Source organism: Sphaeramia orbicularis, chromosome 11 (assembly GCF_902148855.1).
Source record: "Sphaeramia orbicularis chromosome 11, fSphaOr1.1, whole genome shotgun sequence".
NCBI lineage: Eukaryota > Metazoa > Chordata > Actinopteri > Kurtiformes > Apogonidae > Sphaeramia > Sphaeramia orbicularis.
The window spans coordinates 46,339,948-46,359,944 of record NC_043967.1 but is presented as its reverse complement, the minus strand read 5'-3'; the positions used below and the strand labels follow the sequence as shown (position 1 = coordinate 46,359,944).

The following is a 19,997-nucleotide window of genomic DNA, read 5'->3' as shown; positions in this document are numbered from 1 at the left end:
TGACTAAAGCCTTTTTTAAGGGTTACACAATATGGGTAGGACTTTACAGAGTGGTGGGTGAAGTATTCACATCCTTTTCAGAGATAAAAGTGGAGATACCACACAGAAAATACTATAAGACTACAGAAATTCTGCATTCAAAATCTAACTTAACCCATAAAGACCCAAACACCCACTGATGACCAAAATCATTTACTGATATAAAAAGTTAAATAAGGGCGACACGGTGGTGCAGTGGTTAGCACTCGTGCCTCACAGCAAGAAGGTCCTGGGTTCGATTCCAACAGCAGTCGACGGGGGGTGGGACCTTTCTGTGTGGAGTTTGCATGTTCTCCCTGTGTCTGCGTGGGTTCTCTCCGGGTACTCCGGCTTCCTTCCACTATCCAAAAACATGCACTGATAGGTTAATTGGTTAATCTAAATTGCCCATAGGTGTGAATGTGAGAGTGATTGTTTGTCTCTATATGTTCAGCCTTACGATGAACTGGCGACTTGTCCAGGGTGTACCCCGCCTTCGCCCCTATGTAGCTGGGATAGGCTCCAAGCGACCCCGTGACCCTAGTGAGGATAAAGCGGGTTCAGAAAATGAATGAATGAATGAAAAAGTTAAATAACTGTTCATCCACTATTCTTTACCAATACATGTAAATAATTGGTGTAAAATGTAGTTCACCATCTTTTCATTGTAATCAGATATGACCCATTTGGATGTTCAGAGGCTCTGTAGTGAACATGAAAACACTAGTCGCTTTTCCATTGACTCTCAAATTGTGCAAATATAACTTGCGCATAAAAATTCACCTCATGGAAAAACAACATTTTCGCCAAAAGTCTAATTTTTCGATTGGAAGTTTTTGCGCTGGCAAGAGGTGGTTTTTCGGGCGTAGCGCCAATGGTATGTCATACAAAACTGCAATGGAAAGACCTTTTCACAACTAGAGTCAGGTGAATTTAAAAAAAAAAAACAAAAACAGATGTTTATGGACGTTACAACAAACGAAGAAGAAGAATTTTAAAGAAACATGTCGCAGTATGTGTGGACACACCAGGAAACCCAAACATTTTAGAACTTAGTACGAGATAGGGGGGTAAAAGATAATAATAATGAATATATCTGTAAATCAACACCATATTTACATTCATCGCCATTTTTATAAAATGACTTCTTGTATCATCTCGCGATAATAAATAAACAAATCATCGCATTTGTGATTTAATGGAAAAACTGACGTTACGCTCTTCTGTTTTTGTCGACATTTAGTAAATATTGGTGAAGTATTGCACAGATGTTCAATGGAAAAGAGACTAGTATAATTTTCTACAACACTGATTCATCAGTAAAACCCATAGAGTTGGATCAATGACAGTGGATGGAGACATTTGTTTTTATGTTCAGTTAATGATATATTTGACTGAAAAAGTCACTTTTTCCTTAAATTTCTGTTTTTGATATAACAACCATCAACTTGAATTTGAGCTTTAATGGACATCAATCATGATCAATAAATTAAATGTAGAAAAATACCTGATTTTCACTTAAGAATGCAAAATACTGATCATGTTATTAGAAAAAATGGTGATAAATCACTTAAGAAAAGTTCAAAATAGAGGAAAAAAATCATTTGGAAATGGCCATAAAAGTAGCACTGTGTCTTTATGGGTTAAAGTATGTATAATCAGCAAAATCTGTTTTACTGTACAGTGAATAAAAGTTGTCATTGTCATCTTAAATGGTCCCAGTATTTGACTATTATATACATCCTTACATTTTCTGAACTGCTTAATCCTATCTCGGTAATCTACAGGTGATGGTGTGTACAGCCTGCTACTATTATAAACTGTATTGAGCAAAAATCTGAAGCCATCCTTGAATCTGTTGTTTTATCATCATTATAACAATCATACATATGCATTTTACAGTCTCTATCTAGATGCAAAAAGGAATTTGCAGGAAATACATAAACATTATTTAGACAGTAGTGTCTTCAGGCCAAAGTGTCAAGTATTTAGTGTGACCTTTCTGTGCACTGAGCATGTGTTGAACGCTTTTGTTCAGACAGTAGGAGATTTACTGCACTAATCTGCAGGTTTCACTCAACACTTCTTAAATGTTTCCCATAGTCTGAGCTGCTTTTTGTCACATGAACTAAGGTCAAACTTAAACCTGAAGCCATTGCAAGTTGTGCATGTCTTTGGTGTTGTGCCCATATTTGCTGTATTTTCTGTTGTATCTTAACAGAGACATGCTCATTACAACTTTGCATGAACAGCGGCTATTTTACACAGTACTGTCTGATGTTTTTGGATTAATTTTACAGTAGCATTAATCTGCATGTTTCATTTTGCAGCTGAAGATGTTTAAGGCTGAGCTTATTTGAACATCGTTATATATTGTTGGTGGTTTCATCTAAAGCCATGCATCATAATCTATAACATCATTATGTTTGTTATGGCATTGCTGTTCCGTAAGAACGTTTGTCTGAAAAAAAAAAAAAAAGCAAGTTTTCATAAAAGGCTCAAAAACAGCCCTGTTTTCAGCTTTGTGAAAATGCATTACCCAGATAATCCCGGAGGGTTTTTACTGAGTTTATTTCGCTTAAGAAGGAGGGGAATTTTCTCAACACATAAACAAGCTTTTAATCATTTTATCACAAACATTGAAAATAAACACATCGGTAGATGCATGGTTTATGCTGGACAGGAATGGAAAAGTAAAAATGCATAAAGTAGAATATTTGCTTCTCAAATGTGGTGAAGTACCTCATATTTTACTTGTGTGCAGTACTTTAGGGAAAGTTCTTACTTGCATTCCATCACTCATTGGACTTCAGCAGTACTGTTGAGCAGTTTGCATGTGCAGATACAGTCTGATGCAGTGGGGTAGTGGTCCCTGGAGAAGTGGGTATAAATATAAATATAAATTTTTGCCCCCCCCCCCCCCCCCTTTTTTTTTTTTTTTTTTTAAGTAGTCCAGAAAAATTTTAGAAACAGTGATATGTCAGACTACTCTGTTTAGTTTACCCAATCTGTCAGTAGTATTTGCTCCCTATTATAAAATTATCATGACTTGATCAGGAGCAGTTTGTAGGTAATACTGGTCACACAAACATGAATGTAAATGTATTCAACATGAGGCAAACATAGGATAATGTTAGCCTTTCATAATGTTAGCCTTTCATAATGCTAGCCTACTCACACAGTTGAAATATTGGTGACAACATCTCTCCTCTAAATGTGCAGTCATATGACCAGTAATTTAAAACAGTGACTCATTCTGAAACCACCTTCAGACTTAGCTCAGAATTATGTATTCCATGAAAGTAGGTTCTCTCCGTATGTGTCACTCATTTGAAATACATTTATTCTTCATATACTTTATGAAGTTACCCTTGGCAAAGCAAATTTGTTCAGCACCAAAAGGAACCAGACTACCATCCTGCTGTTAGAACGCTGGACAAGACAAATAGGAAAAAAAAAAAAAAAAAGTAGTGTGAGATACTCCCTGGTAAAATGTCCAAATAAAAGAGGATACACAAGCAAAGGTGTTAGGAAAATGGGCAATGATGACTGGGAGTACAGTTGGTGTCGGCTGCTGCCTTATCGGCACAGACAGCTGCCTGTCAGCCAGCTGAGCCCATAAAAGAAGAAGAAAAAAAAAAAAAGAAATACATTTATTCTGCCTTTCATGTTCACATTTCCAATAATCACGCATCTTTCAACAAGACGTGCAGTGACCTGTCAATCAACTGGGGTGGAACTGGCACCTGTGGTGTCCAATCAGGTTCCAGAGGTGGCCCTCGCTAGTTAGCAATATTTTCCTTAGCATGACCCGCCCTACTCTGGCTCTGATTGGCTCATCAGTCCTCATGCCTAAAGTTAACCAATCTAATCAGTGAAGGTACCGAGCATGAGCCAATTAGAGGCAGAGTAGGGCGGGTCATGGCTTCACCATCCTAGGGGAAAACATGGGCAGTTTGGCTCAGATACAATTGAATGGTGCACATCAGGGGGGTTTAGAAGTGGATATACGCAATGCTGACTGAAAAATAAGTAGGTATACTCCATATACCCTGGACTACACCACTGGTCTGATGTACAGAAGATGCTGTATCATTTTGTTTTGACAGTGTGTTGCATTTACACTGGTGACTCTATATTGCATCTACAGGGATTTGCATATTGTAGCAAAATATATATGAGTAAACAAGTAGCGCATTTGACCCAACAATGAAATGACTATGACTCACCAGTTTTGTTTGCACCATCTGGGTTTTTTAACAGTGGTGCTTATGTTTTCTCAATATGTGTTTTTATAGCAATGTGTAATTAAAAGGAATTACACTTTAAAATGAAACCTCAGAATGTAATAGTCTGTTCCGAAACCAACAAAAAAAACTAAGAAGCCTCCTTCCTGCAATGCACCACACACACGTAGGTGAAACCTTCCTGTTTCTTCTGTGCAAAATCCACAAGGTCGGTAAAGGTCTTGTTAGGAATGAAAGGTCCATGTTTACTTAACTAGAAAGCTTGTCAGTGAGCAAGTCAATTGTGCAGCTGAGCGGTTACATAAACCCTCTATTTTTCTTTCTTTTTCTCCATCCTCATCTCAAACAAAAGCCTCTTGCCAGGAATCATTTAGTATGCTTGTTTCTGGGAGCTGTAGGCAGTCTGTGACGAGGGTTGAGAGAGTGTGACCTGCCTGAGATAGAAACTAAGACCAGCAGATACGCAGTCAGAAGAGCTCTTGAGCCATCAGCAATGAGTACCTACAGAGAGGGCGGGAAGGCAAAAAAAAAGAGAGAAATGGAAGGACAGACAGAGAGGGGGAGGCTGGAAAAAAAAAGGGAAAGAGAGACGAAGTGAGATTGAAAAAGTCAGAGAGATAAAAAGACTGGAGGGGGGGGAGTAGAAAAGAAATGTAAGAGGAGAAAGAGGGACAGATAAGACAGAAAACCAGAGAGAAGCAGGCAAAAAAAAGAGATAAAAACCAGAGAGTGGGGGTGGGGGGGGTGCGGAGAGAAGGGGCAGAGAAAGAAAGAAAAGCTCAGTAGTGGGCGAATTGCTCAGCAGTAACTCAGGCTCCAGCTTACGTAGAATTTAATATAAAACACACACACACACACACTGGCAGAGAATCATAAAAAATCATAGCCTCTAGCATTGTGATGCATTTTGCTGAATACATTTGGAGGAATAACAAAATCAGGACACACAGATTTATGCACACTCATACACACACACTTAAAAACAAACTCCTGGCCCTGATGGCCCCGCTGACCGCTGGACACCCACTCACTGACTCACCCTCAGGACCAGACCAGCCCACAGACTGGCTTCGCTTCAACGAATCTCTCCGTCTCCCTCCACATATGTTTGGACTTGCTGTCGTCCCAGTTACTTTATTATTAGCTTTGTTATTACGTCACATTTTCTGGGTTTGACATGTTTTTTAGTTTTTTTTGTTTTTTTTTTAAGGGTTGTTCAGTTTTATATAACATATTATATTTTTGGTGTTTTGGCTCATATGAAAGAATAGACTGTGCTCATCAAAGGGATCGTGTAAAAAAGGAAACAGTGATAGAGATGGAGTTAAATGATCAGAGATTTACAATGAAAATGACTAATTTAATCGAAAACATAACATTTTTGGATAAATGTACATGTAGTAATCATAGTTTTTATTATAAATATGCATCCACTATTCATCTGTTATACACTTTTCATTCAGTGTCTCATGAAAACCTTTACTTTTCTTTTGGTTCTTTTTCATTTTTGGAGAAATTCCCTCAAGGGTTTTATGTAGTATTTCATTGATCAGAACAGACAAACATGAAGTCATAGTGACCTTGATCTCCAATGTCTGACCATTAGAATAATTTTATTTAATTTGTCTATCCAAGTGAACACCTGCTGTTATCGCATTGCTGAGGTGGTGTTTTCATTCTCCAGAGCCAAGAACATCGTCCATGGCTAAAATGGCTATATCTAAAAATGTTTTTTAACAATTAATTCTGCCCTCGTTCTTTAAAAAGTCATGTGAAAGGGAGTTTCTCACCTTGCCAGAGGTAACACATTTATCCTGTTTGCAGACTTCATAGAGACTGTGTTCAAACCCTAATACTCTGCAGAATTAATTCATCATAATTTCCTAATTTGAGCCAATAAATTGCTCTTAGGAAACGTTAGATGTCCACAAAAAATGCATTTGGAAGTTTAAAACATTAGTACATAGCTTTCTAAATAGAGTGGAAATGGAAATAATAACGTTTCTATAAAATATCCTATTTTTACTGCAGTTTTTTTTTTTTTTTTACAATTTCTGGTAAAAGTGTCCATTCTCAGACTAAGCAAATGTAAAACTGTTACAGATGAGTTTGATGCTGTCCTGAATCAAGTGATGTTTAGCACCTGATGCTGACTGATACTATAAATTATAAAAACTCAATAAAGTAAAGTACAGGTCAGACATGACAACGGTCCAGGGTCTGAGTTAAATATAATGGGGTCAGACCATACACTGTTGATAATTCGTGGACAGAGGAACCATGATGTCTCACATTGGTTTCTCAACTGTGGTTTTGGATCCAGAAATTCAATGTTAGGATGTTGCAATGTTGAGGTTTTTGAGTTGGAAGTGACCATATTTGGACAAAGGTACAAGGGGTCACATTCAAATGCAAAGGTCAGTGGTGGAATAATGCTAAACGCTAGCGTACCGATGTGGTAAAATGGGTAACTTCATAAAGTGTTGCGCAACTAAGTCATGTTACAGTCAACTTCAGAACCAAGAACGTCATCTGTGGTTAAAATGGCTATTTCTCAAAAATGGTTTTTTAACCAGTAATTCTGTCCACGTTCTTTAAAAAGTCTCGTGAAAGGGAGTTTCTCACCTTGCCAGTGGTAACACATTGATCCTGTTTGCAGACTTCATAGTGACTGTGTTCAAACCCTAATACTCTGCAGAATTAATTCATCATAATTTCCTGATTTGAGCCAATAAATTGCTCTTAGGAAACGTTAGATGTCCACAAAAAATGCATTTGGAAGTTTAAAACATTAGTACATAGCTTTCTAAATAGAGTGGAAATGGAAATAATAACGTTTCTATAAAACATCCTATTTTTACTGCAGTTTTTTTTTTAACAATTTCTGGTAAAAGTGTCCATTCTCAGACTAAGCAAATGTAAAACTGTTACAGATGAGTCTTGATGTTGTCCTGAATCAAGTGATGTTTAGCATCTGATACTAACTGATGCTAACTAATGCCAATAAATTGCTCTTAGGAAATGTTAGGTGTCCACAAAAAAATACATTTGGTCTAAAACCACCAGTAAAACCCATGGAGTTGGATCAATAACAGTAGATGGACACGCTTATTTTTATGTTCATTTATTGATATCTTTGCTAAAATAAGTCACTTTTTTTTTTCAGTTTTCTCTGTTTCTGACATAATAACCTTCAACTTTAATGTGAGCTTTTATGAACATCTACATAATCTGTAGATTAAATATAGGAAAATAAATGATTTACACTTAAAAAAAAAAAAAAAAGAAAAATAAAGAGGAACATATTACAATAAGTAGTGATAAATCTATGGTGGCCCAGAGGTGCAACAGCCCAAAAAATTATCCACTATAAGAAAAAAAAAGAGAACAGCCCAAAAAATTAGCCACTGTAAGAAAAAAAAGACAACAGCCCAAAAAATGATCCACTATATATTTTTAAAATAACTATTTGTAGTGCACCAACCTCCACTTCCGGTGGGTTACTTCATTAGCATTAGCCACATTAGCTCAAGGTCTGGCTTGCTAGCTTTGGACCGTTCTCTTTTTTTTCTTATAGCAGATAATTTTTTGGGCTAGTGGATAATTTTTTGGACAGTTCTCTTTTTTATCTCACAGTGGATAATTTTTTGGGCTAGTGGATCATTTTTTTTTGGACTGTTCTCTGTTTTTTTTCTTATAGCGGATAATTTTTTTTTGGATCGTTCTCTTTTTTTTTCTTATAGTGGATCATTTTTTGGAATGTTCTTTTTTTTTTTTTTTTCTTATAGCGGATACACTTTTGGGCTAGTGGATAATTTTGGGGGCTGTTCTCTTTTTTTTCTTATACTGGATAATTTTTTGGGCTGGTGGATAATTTTTTGGGTTGTTCTCTTTTTTTTTTTGTTATAGTGGATATGTTTTTGGGCTAGTGGATAATTTTTTGGACTGTTCTCTTTTTTTTTTTTTCCAGTAGCGGATAATTTTTTGGGCTAGTGGATAATTTTTTGGGCTGTTCTCTTTTTCCGTACAGTGGATAATTTTTTGGACTGTTACACCTCTGGGCCACCGCATAAATCACTTAAGAAAGGTTAAATAGAGAGAAAAATACATTTGGGAGTTGCCATAAAAGTAACACTGGGTCTTTATGGGTTAAGATACCTCCGCATCGGCTTCATTTTGGGAGCCGAGGTTGTTTCTCCTCGGGACAGACCAACAAACCAACCATCTTTTAGAAATGCACTATGAACACATCTCAAAATAAGTATCGTTCCTGCCTGTAAACTGATTAATGTGTAGAGGACTCGACTGAAAACCCTAGCTGCACATATTCCAACGCAAACATCGCATAAGCACATGAATATGTCCAAATGTTACATATTTTACCTTTAAATTTACATCCCAGTCTTATGTTGTCGAACTTCTGGCATAGGTTACAGAAGGACATCCTCATTATCCTTTTACCTACTTACCTCCCATATTTGCTGCAGGTTTTCTTCTGTTATACTGACCTTTGCTGCACTAACTTTAGATTTTACCTTGAACAAAATATATAATCCGTCTGATCACTTGGGGTTTTTTGCTCTGTTGGACCTTGATTTGTCTGTTCCAAATGCTTGGTTATCTGCACAGTTTTGCAGATTTAGCCGTATTGCACCATACACTGTCTTCACACAAGTAGACTATAAGCAGATGAAGTGACACCCTATCCGGCTCTGTTTAGTGCTGTTAACAGTAGACACACTCTGTTTTCACACCCTGCACAGATGAGAAGCCTTCCAGGAATGACAAAGTAACTCACAATACGATTATGATGCACGTCCCACTGTAACGAGAACAACAATTCAGCGATTCCGTGATGTGTTATACATTCCAGGGAAATCATCTGCAATGGAAAAATACTCCTATAAAGCAAGAATTGTGTGTTTATTCATTACATTGTGGTGCCACTTTCACAGAATGTCAACTGAGATGTAACTATGTATAAAAAAAGCGCATAGATTCTCAGTTTCAGTGTCTGCGTCTGCAAAATATTGATATTCAACACCAGTGTATTGATGACATATAGCAATAGGAAGTAACACATTATATTCATGCGTCAATATTTTCCCACACTCCTAGTCTTCCCACAAATCGACCCAAACTCCCGCCGAGCAGATGAACTGACGCCCTTTTCCACAAACACGCCGAAGCGCTTTTGGCGCCGGTAACTGCCGCACTCTGTGGCAACAGCTCATAAAGAGACGAGAAGCCTTCCAGTGTTAAAGCTGACATCACTGGGGTTGAGAATTGCTTTGAATTTCATGAGTGTATTTCATGCACTGTTCCAAAGGCTGTAATGAGAACAGTGTCAGTGCATTTTTATCCCATGTAATGCTTCCTATGACCGTTCCTGCTCAACTTTTTTCCTTTGACAGGAGCATTAACCCTTTACAGGGCACTCCCAGAAATAGATTAGATTATTACCTCTGCCAAGGAGGTTATGTTTTTGCCGGTGTTGGTCTGTCTGTCTGTCTGTCTGTGTGTGTGCAAGATAACTCAAAAAGTTATGGATAGATTTGGATGAAAATTTCAGGAAATGTTGATTCTGTCACAAGGAACAAATTATTAAATGTTGGTGGTGATTGGGGGATTACTGATCTGCCTTGGCGGAGGTCTGCGCTCTCCGAGTGCTTTTCTAGTATTAGATTACATTACATTACATTACATTACATTCTCGTCTAGATTACTGTAACTCTCTCCTCTTTGGTCTCATACACAAATCCCTCCATAAACTTCAATTAGTTCAGAACTCTGCTGCTCACATCATCACCAAGACCCCCTCCACTCACCACATCACTCCTATCCTCCAACAGCTCCACTGGCTCCCAGTTAAGTTCCGGATTGAATTTAAAATCCTTCTAATGACATTCAAGGCCATCCATAACCTCACCCCTCCATATCTGTCTGATCTTCTTCATGTTGCCACTCCCTCTCGTACCTTCAGATCTTCCTCCTCCATACACCTCACTGTTCCCTCTGCCCGTCTCGCCACCAACTCTGGAACTCCTTGCCACCGGATCTCAGAAACACCACTTCACTCCCTCTCTTCAAATCCAGACTCAAAACGCATCTGTTTAGGACCTCTTTCTCTTTGTTAACACAGTTGCATTGTCCAATTTTTTAACCTGCCTTTTATTTTTTACCCTGCTTTATTGCTTGGTTTATACTCTCCTGTTTTACTGTTTCACTGTACGATGTCCTTGAGTGCCAAGAAAGGCACCTATAAATAAAAGGTATTATTATTATTATTATTATTATTATTATTATTATTATTATTAAGATCCTTTTTTGTCAGTATATAGTACATTTTTACCACACACTCTGCTTTTAACCCATCTCTAGAACATGCAGGAACACACCACAAACTGCAAACCTGCTTGCGATAGCAGGCGGCCAGGGAGCAAATGGGGGGTTGAGTGCCTTGCTCAAGGGCACATCAGCCAACAACTTTTTCTGCCAGTCCATGGAATCGAACCAGCAACCCTTCAGTCGTATGCCGACTCTCCTCTAGGCCACAGCTGCCCCCATATATTTAACCTTAGAGTGTTATTGCAGGACATAACAAGACTTAATAACTTTTGTGAAAATTTTACACAATGTTTTATTGCTATGTAGAAAATCAAGGTCATTGAAGTTACCATATTTGGTTCCTTGCCCGTAAGTGGCAAAAAAACAAAAGAAAAATCCAAGAAGTATTTATAAAAAAAATACAAGAAAAACACATGTAAGATGAAAGGAACGTGTGTTGTAGACCATTAGAACATCACTTCTAGAACATTACAACAACATAAATGCTGATTCAGACACCTGTCCACATACTCATTATCATTTTGAACATCATGACTTCAGGGGTCTTAAAAAGTCTTAAAAGTCTTGAATTTACAAATCTGCTTTCAATACCTTAAAAAAGTCTTTAAAAAATATTTAATGTGACATGGTAGGTCTTCAGTTATGTGGCCATACACTTGTTTGCTCTGTTGTATTTAAATGTGTCTGGGAAATGTCCACACTGCAAATAAAGTAACGTTACTGCTCAGTTCCAACCGTTTCAACCCGACAATTTATACTTAAATTTGGAAATTAGGCTAATGCCGCGTTTCCACTACGTAGTACCAGCTCAGCTCAACTCTACTCGTCCTTTTTGTATTTCCATTACGTGAAAGAACCTGGAATCTGGCACCCGGTACTACTTTTTAGTACTTGCTTGGCCGAGGTTCCAAAACGGGTGAAGAGATACTAAAATGTCACGTGTAAACACTGCAGACCACTGACTGGTCAGAGAGTTTACAGTAAATATACCGGTAGGCTAATCCATGATGACAGCCTGCAAAATGATACCGTGGTCAATCGAGGAGGTTCAGACATTTCTTTCCTTGGTGGCCGATGAAAAGATTCAGCGTGGGCTTGATTAGTTATACGCAGTGTTGCTATGACGACCAGGTACTCTAAAGTCGGTAGTATCCTGTAATGGAAACGGTCTCTAGGAATAGTATGCGGTACCCGAGTTCAGTCGAGTCGAGCTGGTACCATATAGTGGAAACATGGCATAATTTTCCAGCCCCCTGTGAGAAATGACTCAGAATGGTGGGAATTAAGGTGTTGGAGTAAATAAATAGATTTTCTTAAACTTTAGGAGTCACAAATTTTTGCCAGTATGACCGTGAAATGGGCATTAAATTAAATGACATTAAAGTAGTTTTAAAAAGGTCTTAAAAAGTCTTAAATTTAACTTGTAGAAACCCGTAGGAACCTTGTACTTCTACAGGGTGTCCCATAAGTCTCCATACATAGGAGACATAATACGTTCCATACATATATGGTTCTAACATGTATTTCTTTATATTTCTTCTTCATAGTTCTTCAGCAGACACGCATTGAAATGTGTTCCCGACAAAATGGCAGTCATATAGAGCATATTATATAAATAAAAATGGTTTATGTCAAGAAACGTTTATTTTTCCTGTGTGGAGACTTATGGGACACCCTGTATTAGTACCATTACTTCATGGTACCTAACAAAGCAGGTCCACTCACTGTTCATACAGAGGTGGACCTTACAGACCCTGCAGACCACATTGGACCTGAGACTGTTAAATCACTGTCCTCACTATAACTGTTGCTGCTACTGTCTTATAATGTTTACAGAAATGACTGAAAATAGTCACTTTCCAAATAAAGGGTTAAGGTACTTGTTTTCTTCAGCAGTGCATGATGTTCAGGAGCGTAGTGCAATACTAAGCCATACTTTGACTCCATGACTATACTCTGACATTGATTCAAGGGTATTAATAGACAGACTATAAGCGAACTGGATGCATCGCACATCGTTACACCTCCCCCTCTGACCTGTAGAGCTGTAACTTTGCAGGATAGGTGTTTTCTTCCTCATTGTGAGTCTGCCTTCATTGTGGCGGGGTTAGCACTAGAGGATTTATCAGACCAGACAACCTTTTTCCACTCATCGACAGTCTACTGCTGATGTTTCTTATCTCACTGTAAATGCCTTGGGCGCTTTACCATGGACAGAAGAGCTACCCTGTGTGCTCGTCTGTTGTTACACCCCATACAGACAAGACTGAACCAGATTGTGGGCTCTGAAATTGATTGCTGCATCCCTCAATTGTACTGTGATGTTAGGTGTTATGCAGTGGACCTTTGATATTCTTGTTATGGCCCCAGGCACCAGACGTCCCCCACATTCATCTTCCAAGGATGTCCTTCCTAAATAGCTGAGTTTTAAGGATGTGCTTATTGTCGAATATCCTGGTTTATTAGATATCACAAAACAAATTAGTACATTGCAACAGCAGTCCCATGAGAAGGAAGGCAAATGTTCTTCAATTCAACCAAAAGATCTATCAGTAGGAGGCAAATTAGGCTGGGTTTTCTTAAGATTAGATTAGAAGTCTGGCTACCGAGAGACAATAACGGACTTTAACCCTTTCATGCATAGTGGTCACTACAATGGACAGTTATTCTGCAGCTGTTTTCTCATATATTCATGGGTTTTGTTGTTTTCGTTGCATATCAGCCAACACAGTGGACACTTATGTACCATCCCATACACTGCAATTCATACCATTACTGTCTTTTTGCATTTATCTGCATGAAGTTAGAAATAACTAGTATAGTATTATATATTATAGTACTAGTAGAGTATGTTAAAATGTGAGAAAACATCAAAAATGTTGCATGAAAAATGTTTTTATTCCATAGTTTTCACACAATATTTCATTTTCTGATGAGTTTTAAATACATGTTGGTTTTTTTTGTTGTTGGTTTTTTTTTCGCTTCAAAAATTAAATGCATGGTGTCCAGCTGAGTGGACATTTTTGTAACTTCATGAAAAATAAATTCATAAAAAAAATTTCAGTCGCATTGTTTTTTTTTTTTGTTTGTTTTTTTATGCCTAAAGAGGAATTTAAAAAACTCAGGAAAAAAATCTCAACTAAGGTTCTCATAATTCATGCATGAAAGGGTTAAACTAGAAAAAAAGACCAAACATGTTACATGCAGTGTAAGGAAACACATCTTGTCCTTCTAATGCAGGGGTGTCAAAGTCATTTTTAGTTCAGGAGCCACATACAGCCCAATATGATCCCAGTAAAATAATAGAATAATAGTTTATAATTAATGACAACTCCAAGTTTTTCTCTTTGTTTTAATGCAAAAAAGTAAAATCAAATTATGGGAAATGTTTGTAAACTATCCTTTCACAAAAAATAATGTGAATAACCACAAAAAACTTGTAATTTCTTTAGAAAAATAAATGCAATTTTAGCAAAAAATATGCCTCAATTTATCATTTCCACATGTGCATTAAAACTTACAGATCGCAATGGATGTACAAATGCACAAAACATTTCAAAACAGGAATAATAGTGTTACAATTTTGGAGTGTGGAACTAAAATGAGTTTGACACCCTTGACTGTTAATATCTTCAGTGTAATTTTTGCACTTCAGTTCATCCCTCCTTATGTTTGACACCCCTGCTCAAGTGGAAAATTGTACAAACTGTTGTTTTAGTTTGTTACTGATCAAAATAAAATGTTCAGCTTTACACCGACATCTATTAAACTTTTGACTGCCTGAGCTAATGTGGGTGTTTTAGCATTTACCAGTAATTATTTGTTCATTCATTTACTTATTTATTTCCTAAGAACACTTTTTTTACCTTTACATTTGAAAGCATTACTCTTAGAAATGCACATGTACAGGATGGATGGATGGATGGATGATCATAGGTGAATGTTGTTTTTATAGTTGTATTTGCACTTTTTTACACATATGAAGTTCCTAAAAGATGCATTAACTTATTTGTTTAAACGACATCAAACTTAAATCTGACACATGCTTGTTTTATACCCAAACTTCATACTGACCTGTTGCTGCAAAATGTTCCTCCAGCTGTTTCCATTTTGCACCATTTACACTTCCAACCTTCTGTTGCACTGTCCCAACTTTTTTTGACGATGTATTGCTGCCATGAAATTCTAAATTTCCTCATTTTACCTTAAAATCTTCCCATTTTAATGATTTGCTGTTTTCTGTATTCTACTGCGAATGAAATACGAGTTTATAAGCACTGAAAATCATTGCATCCTGCTTTTAATTACATTTTACACAGCAGAATCGGGGTTGTGGATAGAATACCTTATTAAGACAAAGTTGGGTTTATTTTGGAAAAAAATACTATTACTTAAAGGGGTCATATTTTGCTAAACCTACTTTTGTTAGTTTTTGGTTTATTTATTTATGTATTTGGACCCTCATAGTTCATAAAGTTTGAATTTGAACCCTCCAGGTGCTGCAAAGCTGTCTTTATATACATTCCGGCAAAAATCGAGTGGATTTCTACAACCTGTTTTAATTCCTGCTTAATTTGTTACGTTTTATAACTAGTTATGTCACAACATTTGCACATATAAGGTCAAGACTTCTGACGAACATTTCTACAAGGACAACATAATTGTTTGTCAGCAGCAGCAGTTGTAGTAAAACTGAACATATGTCCAAACTTTGAGCTGATTACCTAAAATGTTCAGTTGTTGCTTGAACAGAACAGGACAGAGCATAACAGCCAACAACCTGAAGGGGGCGGGGTGTAAAGTGGCTCATTTGCATTTAAAAGGCCAGTGCTCAAAACGACCTTTGTGGTGTTATTAGTCAGAAACAGGGTTGAAGACGGACCTGCAGAGTTGAATTAATGAAGAATTCAGACCCAAGCATAGCATTTACAGTTTATGTAGACCACAGGGAAATGTTTTAAAATCCCATTTTTCTTATGTGCAAGTATCTAGGTTTTTTTTCTTTCTTACTTTCGAGCAAAGTAACTATAAAAATAAAGTTTTTCCTCCGATATATAAGGTATATGCTATTAAAATATAAATAAAAGGAAAAGGTCGGTTGTTGGTCACTGCCTGGACTTTTTACCTCTTGAACCGATCTGATGGAACCAGCTGAAGTGCAGACTGTGACCTGATAGCTCCACCTCAGACAGCACTGGTGTATATTCTTCCTCTGTATTCTGTTTCTATGTGAGTTCACTGCAGTGCATCGCCAGGTAAACGTCAGCCTCATGTGTCATCACAGCAGACACATGCCTTATGTTCACCAAGAGCAAAAATAGCCAGGTTGGATGACTCGGACACGGACATGACCGGGACAAACCAGAGTGACTGGATGGTTTTCACACACAGAGACGGCACAAACAGAATTCCGAACATTCGCAGATCATCAGCTGTCATGTGGTTGTTGCCTTTATCGTATATCTCTTATCACCTCTGGTTTTTAGTCCACACTTGTAACCATTAAAAAGCTTCAAAAAAGACTTCGGCGTCACATAAACGGACTTGCTTACTTAAGTTGATGCATTTCCCGTTCAAACAGAATGTTTCATAAATCCAACTCCAGTTTATGGGGGAGGATCTGTCAAAAGTCTGTGATGACTTAGTCGGCCAACATTTTTCTGCACTGGGACATTAGATGAGAAGCTAAAGTGCTGTAATGGGATTTTAATAGACAAACAAACTTTTTTGGGAACATTTGTCAAATATATACATATATCTGTTGCGTAAAGACAAGATTTTTCCTTATCTCTAGTGTGACTTTAAGCTCTTAAACACAAAATACCTTTCCGTTTGTCTAATGTACCATCCATTTTTCATATCTAAAGGCTTAAAACTCCTTCTTAAGCCCTGATGTGTTTCTGATGTGGGTTAATGTGCCTGACATCAATAAGAAATTGTTGCTTTGTTCTACACTTACTGAGAATGTTACCTAAGAAAAAAACAAAAAACAGGTTTGTCTAAGGTCTCATTGTTGCCGCCCTAGAATATTATAAAAGTTATGATAGATGTGTAAGCAGCACAGCTCTGTATGGTTTATTTTGCTTTACTTTGACATGTAATAACCCTGGAGATATAATGGGAGGCATTATTTTGGAGACAGAGCATAATGACTCAGTATAATACACTTTTTACTGAATATTACAGAACGTGTTCTCCCAGTGCTTTCTCTGTCTATCCCCTCCAGCTAATGTTCTGTTGTGTCTAATCAATGGCAAGGCTATAGTAATTTTGTTTGATTGAAATCCCTCCAGGATAAAAACATCATTAGTGTGAAAAGAGGAATATGTGGAAAAAAAACCTAGATCAGAAACAAAAGTGTTTTTAATTTCCTTCCTGGGGGGATATGGCCATATGTAGCAGTGTTGATGATAATTGGTGGTTTGTTGATAATTGCATCATGTTTCTATCTCCACATATGTTAAAAACACAATTTGCATGCATCACACATTGCTTTTAGATTGATGAATTAATAATGTAGTAATGGTTCATTTGCTTCTGTCTAGCTCACACTCTCTCACTCTTTCACACTTTTTTCCCCCTCACATTCCTATTTTCTTTTTCTCCCCAGATGAATTTAACCCCGAAGTTCCCAAACTGGAGAAAAGTGTCAGCGGCAGCAGCCCATCACGTGACCGCCTTCTTCTCACCGTGGGGATGCTGCTCGTGTCTGCCGTGCTTTTGTCCTAGCGACTGTAACCGAGAGCAACACCTCATACATAGCTGGACCGCCTTGTCCAAAGGGCTTTGTATCCATGATGGTTTTGGATGGAAAAGCTTGGAGAAACACAGGAGTGAGTCGATTAGAGGCGCAGCAGAACCACATACAAAGTCACAGAAAGAAAAAAAACAAAAAACAAAAACAAACAAACTTGAACTTAACTTACTAGACTTAAAAAAAAGGAGAGGCCTTTTTGCTGTCATATTTACACCTGTGTGTTTTGGTCTTGGACATCATAGTCATACAAATACCAGAACATTTCATGCCGGTGTGTTTTTACCACAACATGGAGACCAACATCAGAATGAGACTTCTGTGCTGTTATCACGTCTGGCAGCCAATTATGAAGTGAGAAAGCGGAGTTGTGGAGGCGGATGTAGACTACACACTTTTATCGTAGCATGGATATCAGTCACCTGAGGAATTTAAGCAGAGTTGTCTTCGGCTGATGAAAGCAAGGTTTTTGGAAGTGTGGGCTTTGAAGAGGGCAGCAAATGTAGACTTTGCAGTGGATTTTTAGGCCTTGGACTATGGACCAAGTATGCTGATGGATTACATTTTACTTTGATCTAGTGAGGAGGAGAAGCCGGACTCTGGAACTGTCCTGATCTTACCTGGGTTACACAGGATATTTCTATAATCAGTCAATGATGAGAACTGCCGCCATTGTCCTGGACACTGAGGAATGTTTTCACATTGATGTGAAGGATTGCTGGTTACACGAATTCAAGGTGTTTCTCAAAAAAAGAGAGAGACTTTGTGAGGATATCCACAGGCCTTTCAAGAATCCATTTTCACCAAACATCAAATATACCCCTGGCTTTGTGATAGGTACAGATGCAAAACCTGCATTTTTAGCGGATAGTGAGTGCCTCTTAGAACTAGTCCTTTGTCTGCATTTCCTGCCTTCAGACTGTAACAACCCTAGAAAAATACAGACCCTGGACTAGTAATTTGACGGCACTTAGATGTGGTAGATGTGGTAGATATGTGTTTTGTTCCGATGCATTTACCTTCAGCACTTGGCGTAGATTTTCCGGATGTCAGACCTTTCTCCCTCGCAGCAATCAGCGGAGTCATTCAGAATACCACTAATTTACAACTCTCAAGCCTCTCTCGGCATCAAGTTTCCCTTTTAATCCCAGACAACCCGCGTCTGTTCCTTTTCCACTTCAGAGGTTCCTAGCCAATCAGTACTGATGGCCATTACAGCAGTCATGGTCACCGTGGAAACGACCCCATACAGTCGCCAGAGTGCGGCAGGTGCCTGAGGAGAATTTGTGCTTTGAGTCTCAAAGTGACGCTGCCGCCATTTTGTTTTAAAAAAAAACAAGAAAACAAAACCAAAAAAAATGAAACAAAACACAAAAAGAATAAAAAAACAACAACAACAACAAAAAAAAACCCGAACACGTGTGAATGTGCAAATAAAGAGTTCACTTTTTTATATTGTAATACAGGACAACGTAGGCTGGCATTAATCAGATTACAATGTGTGCTTTTTTAATTTATTTACTTTTCAAATGTATTTATTTTAACATTAAAGTATATTATTTATCTACCTAATTTATTAGTGTGCATTTGTAGGCCTTTGCTCAATAAGCTATTGTGCCATTTTTTATTATTATTTTTTCTTAAACAGTGGAATTTTTACCGCAGCATATGCTTATGTAGATAAATAGTCAGATGTAATTCAGCCTGACAAAGAGAAGGTAATTGGTTATGACTAATCAGTAGGGACATACTCTCATGTAACAGATACAGCTAACCAGATTATGTTGCTGAAGAGCTTGTCATAAACCAACTGTGAATGCACAGACAGGGCCGATGTTGATGGAAGGGCAGCATTCCTCAAGTGCTGCACTCATGAAACAAAGGAGTCTGCATTGTAATGTATATTTATAATACATGGCGGTTATGGAATGTTTGTGTAAAAGTGTGTGCGAGTGTGTGTGAGGCTTTCTCTGTCTGCTTTCTTGGGTGTATGTGTGTGTGATTGTGTGTGAGTGGGAGGGAGAAAGCGAGCAACAGAAAAAACATATGTGTGCACATTTGGGTGCGTATGTATGTAGAATGTGTTTGTCCGCGCTTTCGAGTATGTGGCATTTAGAAATTTCGTATCCACTAAGGAGTCATTTGTAGGATCTGAATATGCAAGTGTGTATGAGAGAATGTGCTCTTCTGTAATGTTAGTTTACGTTACGGGGTTTGGGAAGTGGGCGAAAAGCATTTACTAATGTTGAAGACAACCACACGCAATGTGTTTACCTTTGACAAGAATGAATAAAAAAGCTGTAAATTGAACCAAGAATGATTAAAACATTGCCAATTAAAAAGTTTTTGCAAATTTAGTTTTGTGTTTTTATTCATACACAGCAGAGACAGCAGGAGAATGAGTGAAAACTAGGGATGCGTTGATATATTGGAATTGGCTGGTATCGCCCAGTATTGTTATAGGTGTAGAAATCCTTCTACTGTACCTATGACAGTTGAAACAAATTATCTGTCACATATTAACCCATGAAGACCCAGCGCTACTTTTGTGGCACTTCCAAAATAGTTTTTTCCTCTATATTTGACTTTTCTTAAGTGATTTATTGCCATTTATTATATTATTCTCTGTA

The 19,997-nt window shown here is 37.7% G+C and overlaps 1 protein-coding gene across 1 annotated transcript in view; it reads left to right on the top strand.

Annotated features, from left to right (window-relative positions):
- The window catches only part of efna3a (ephrin-A3a), a 143,744-nt gene extending 124,020 nt beyond the window's left edge, over positions 1-19,724 (top strand). The window contains exon 5 of the mRNA XM_030146520.1: positions 17,224-19,724. Within this exon, the coding sequence (XP_030002380.1) occupies positions 17,224-17,342 (119 nt within the window). The 3' untranslated portion in view covers positions 17,343-19,724. The remainder of the gene's footprint in view (positions 1-17,223) is intronic.
- The last annotated feature ends 273 nt before the right edge of the window (positions 19,725-19,997 follow it).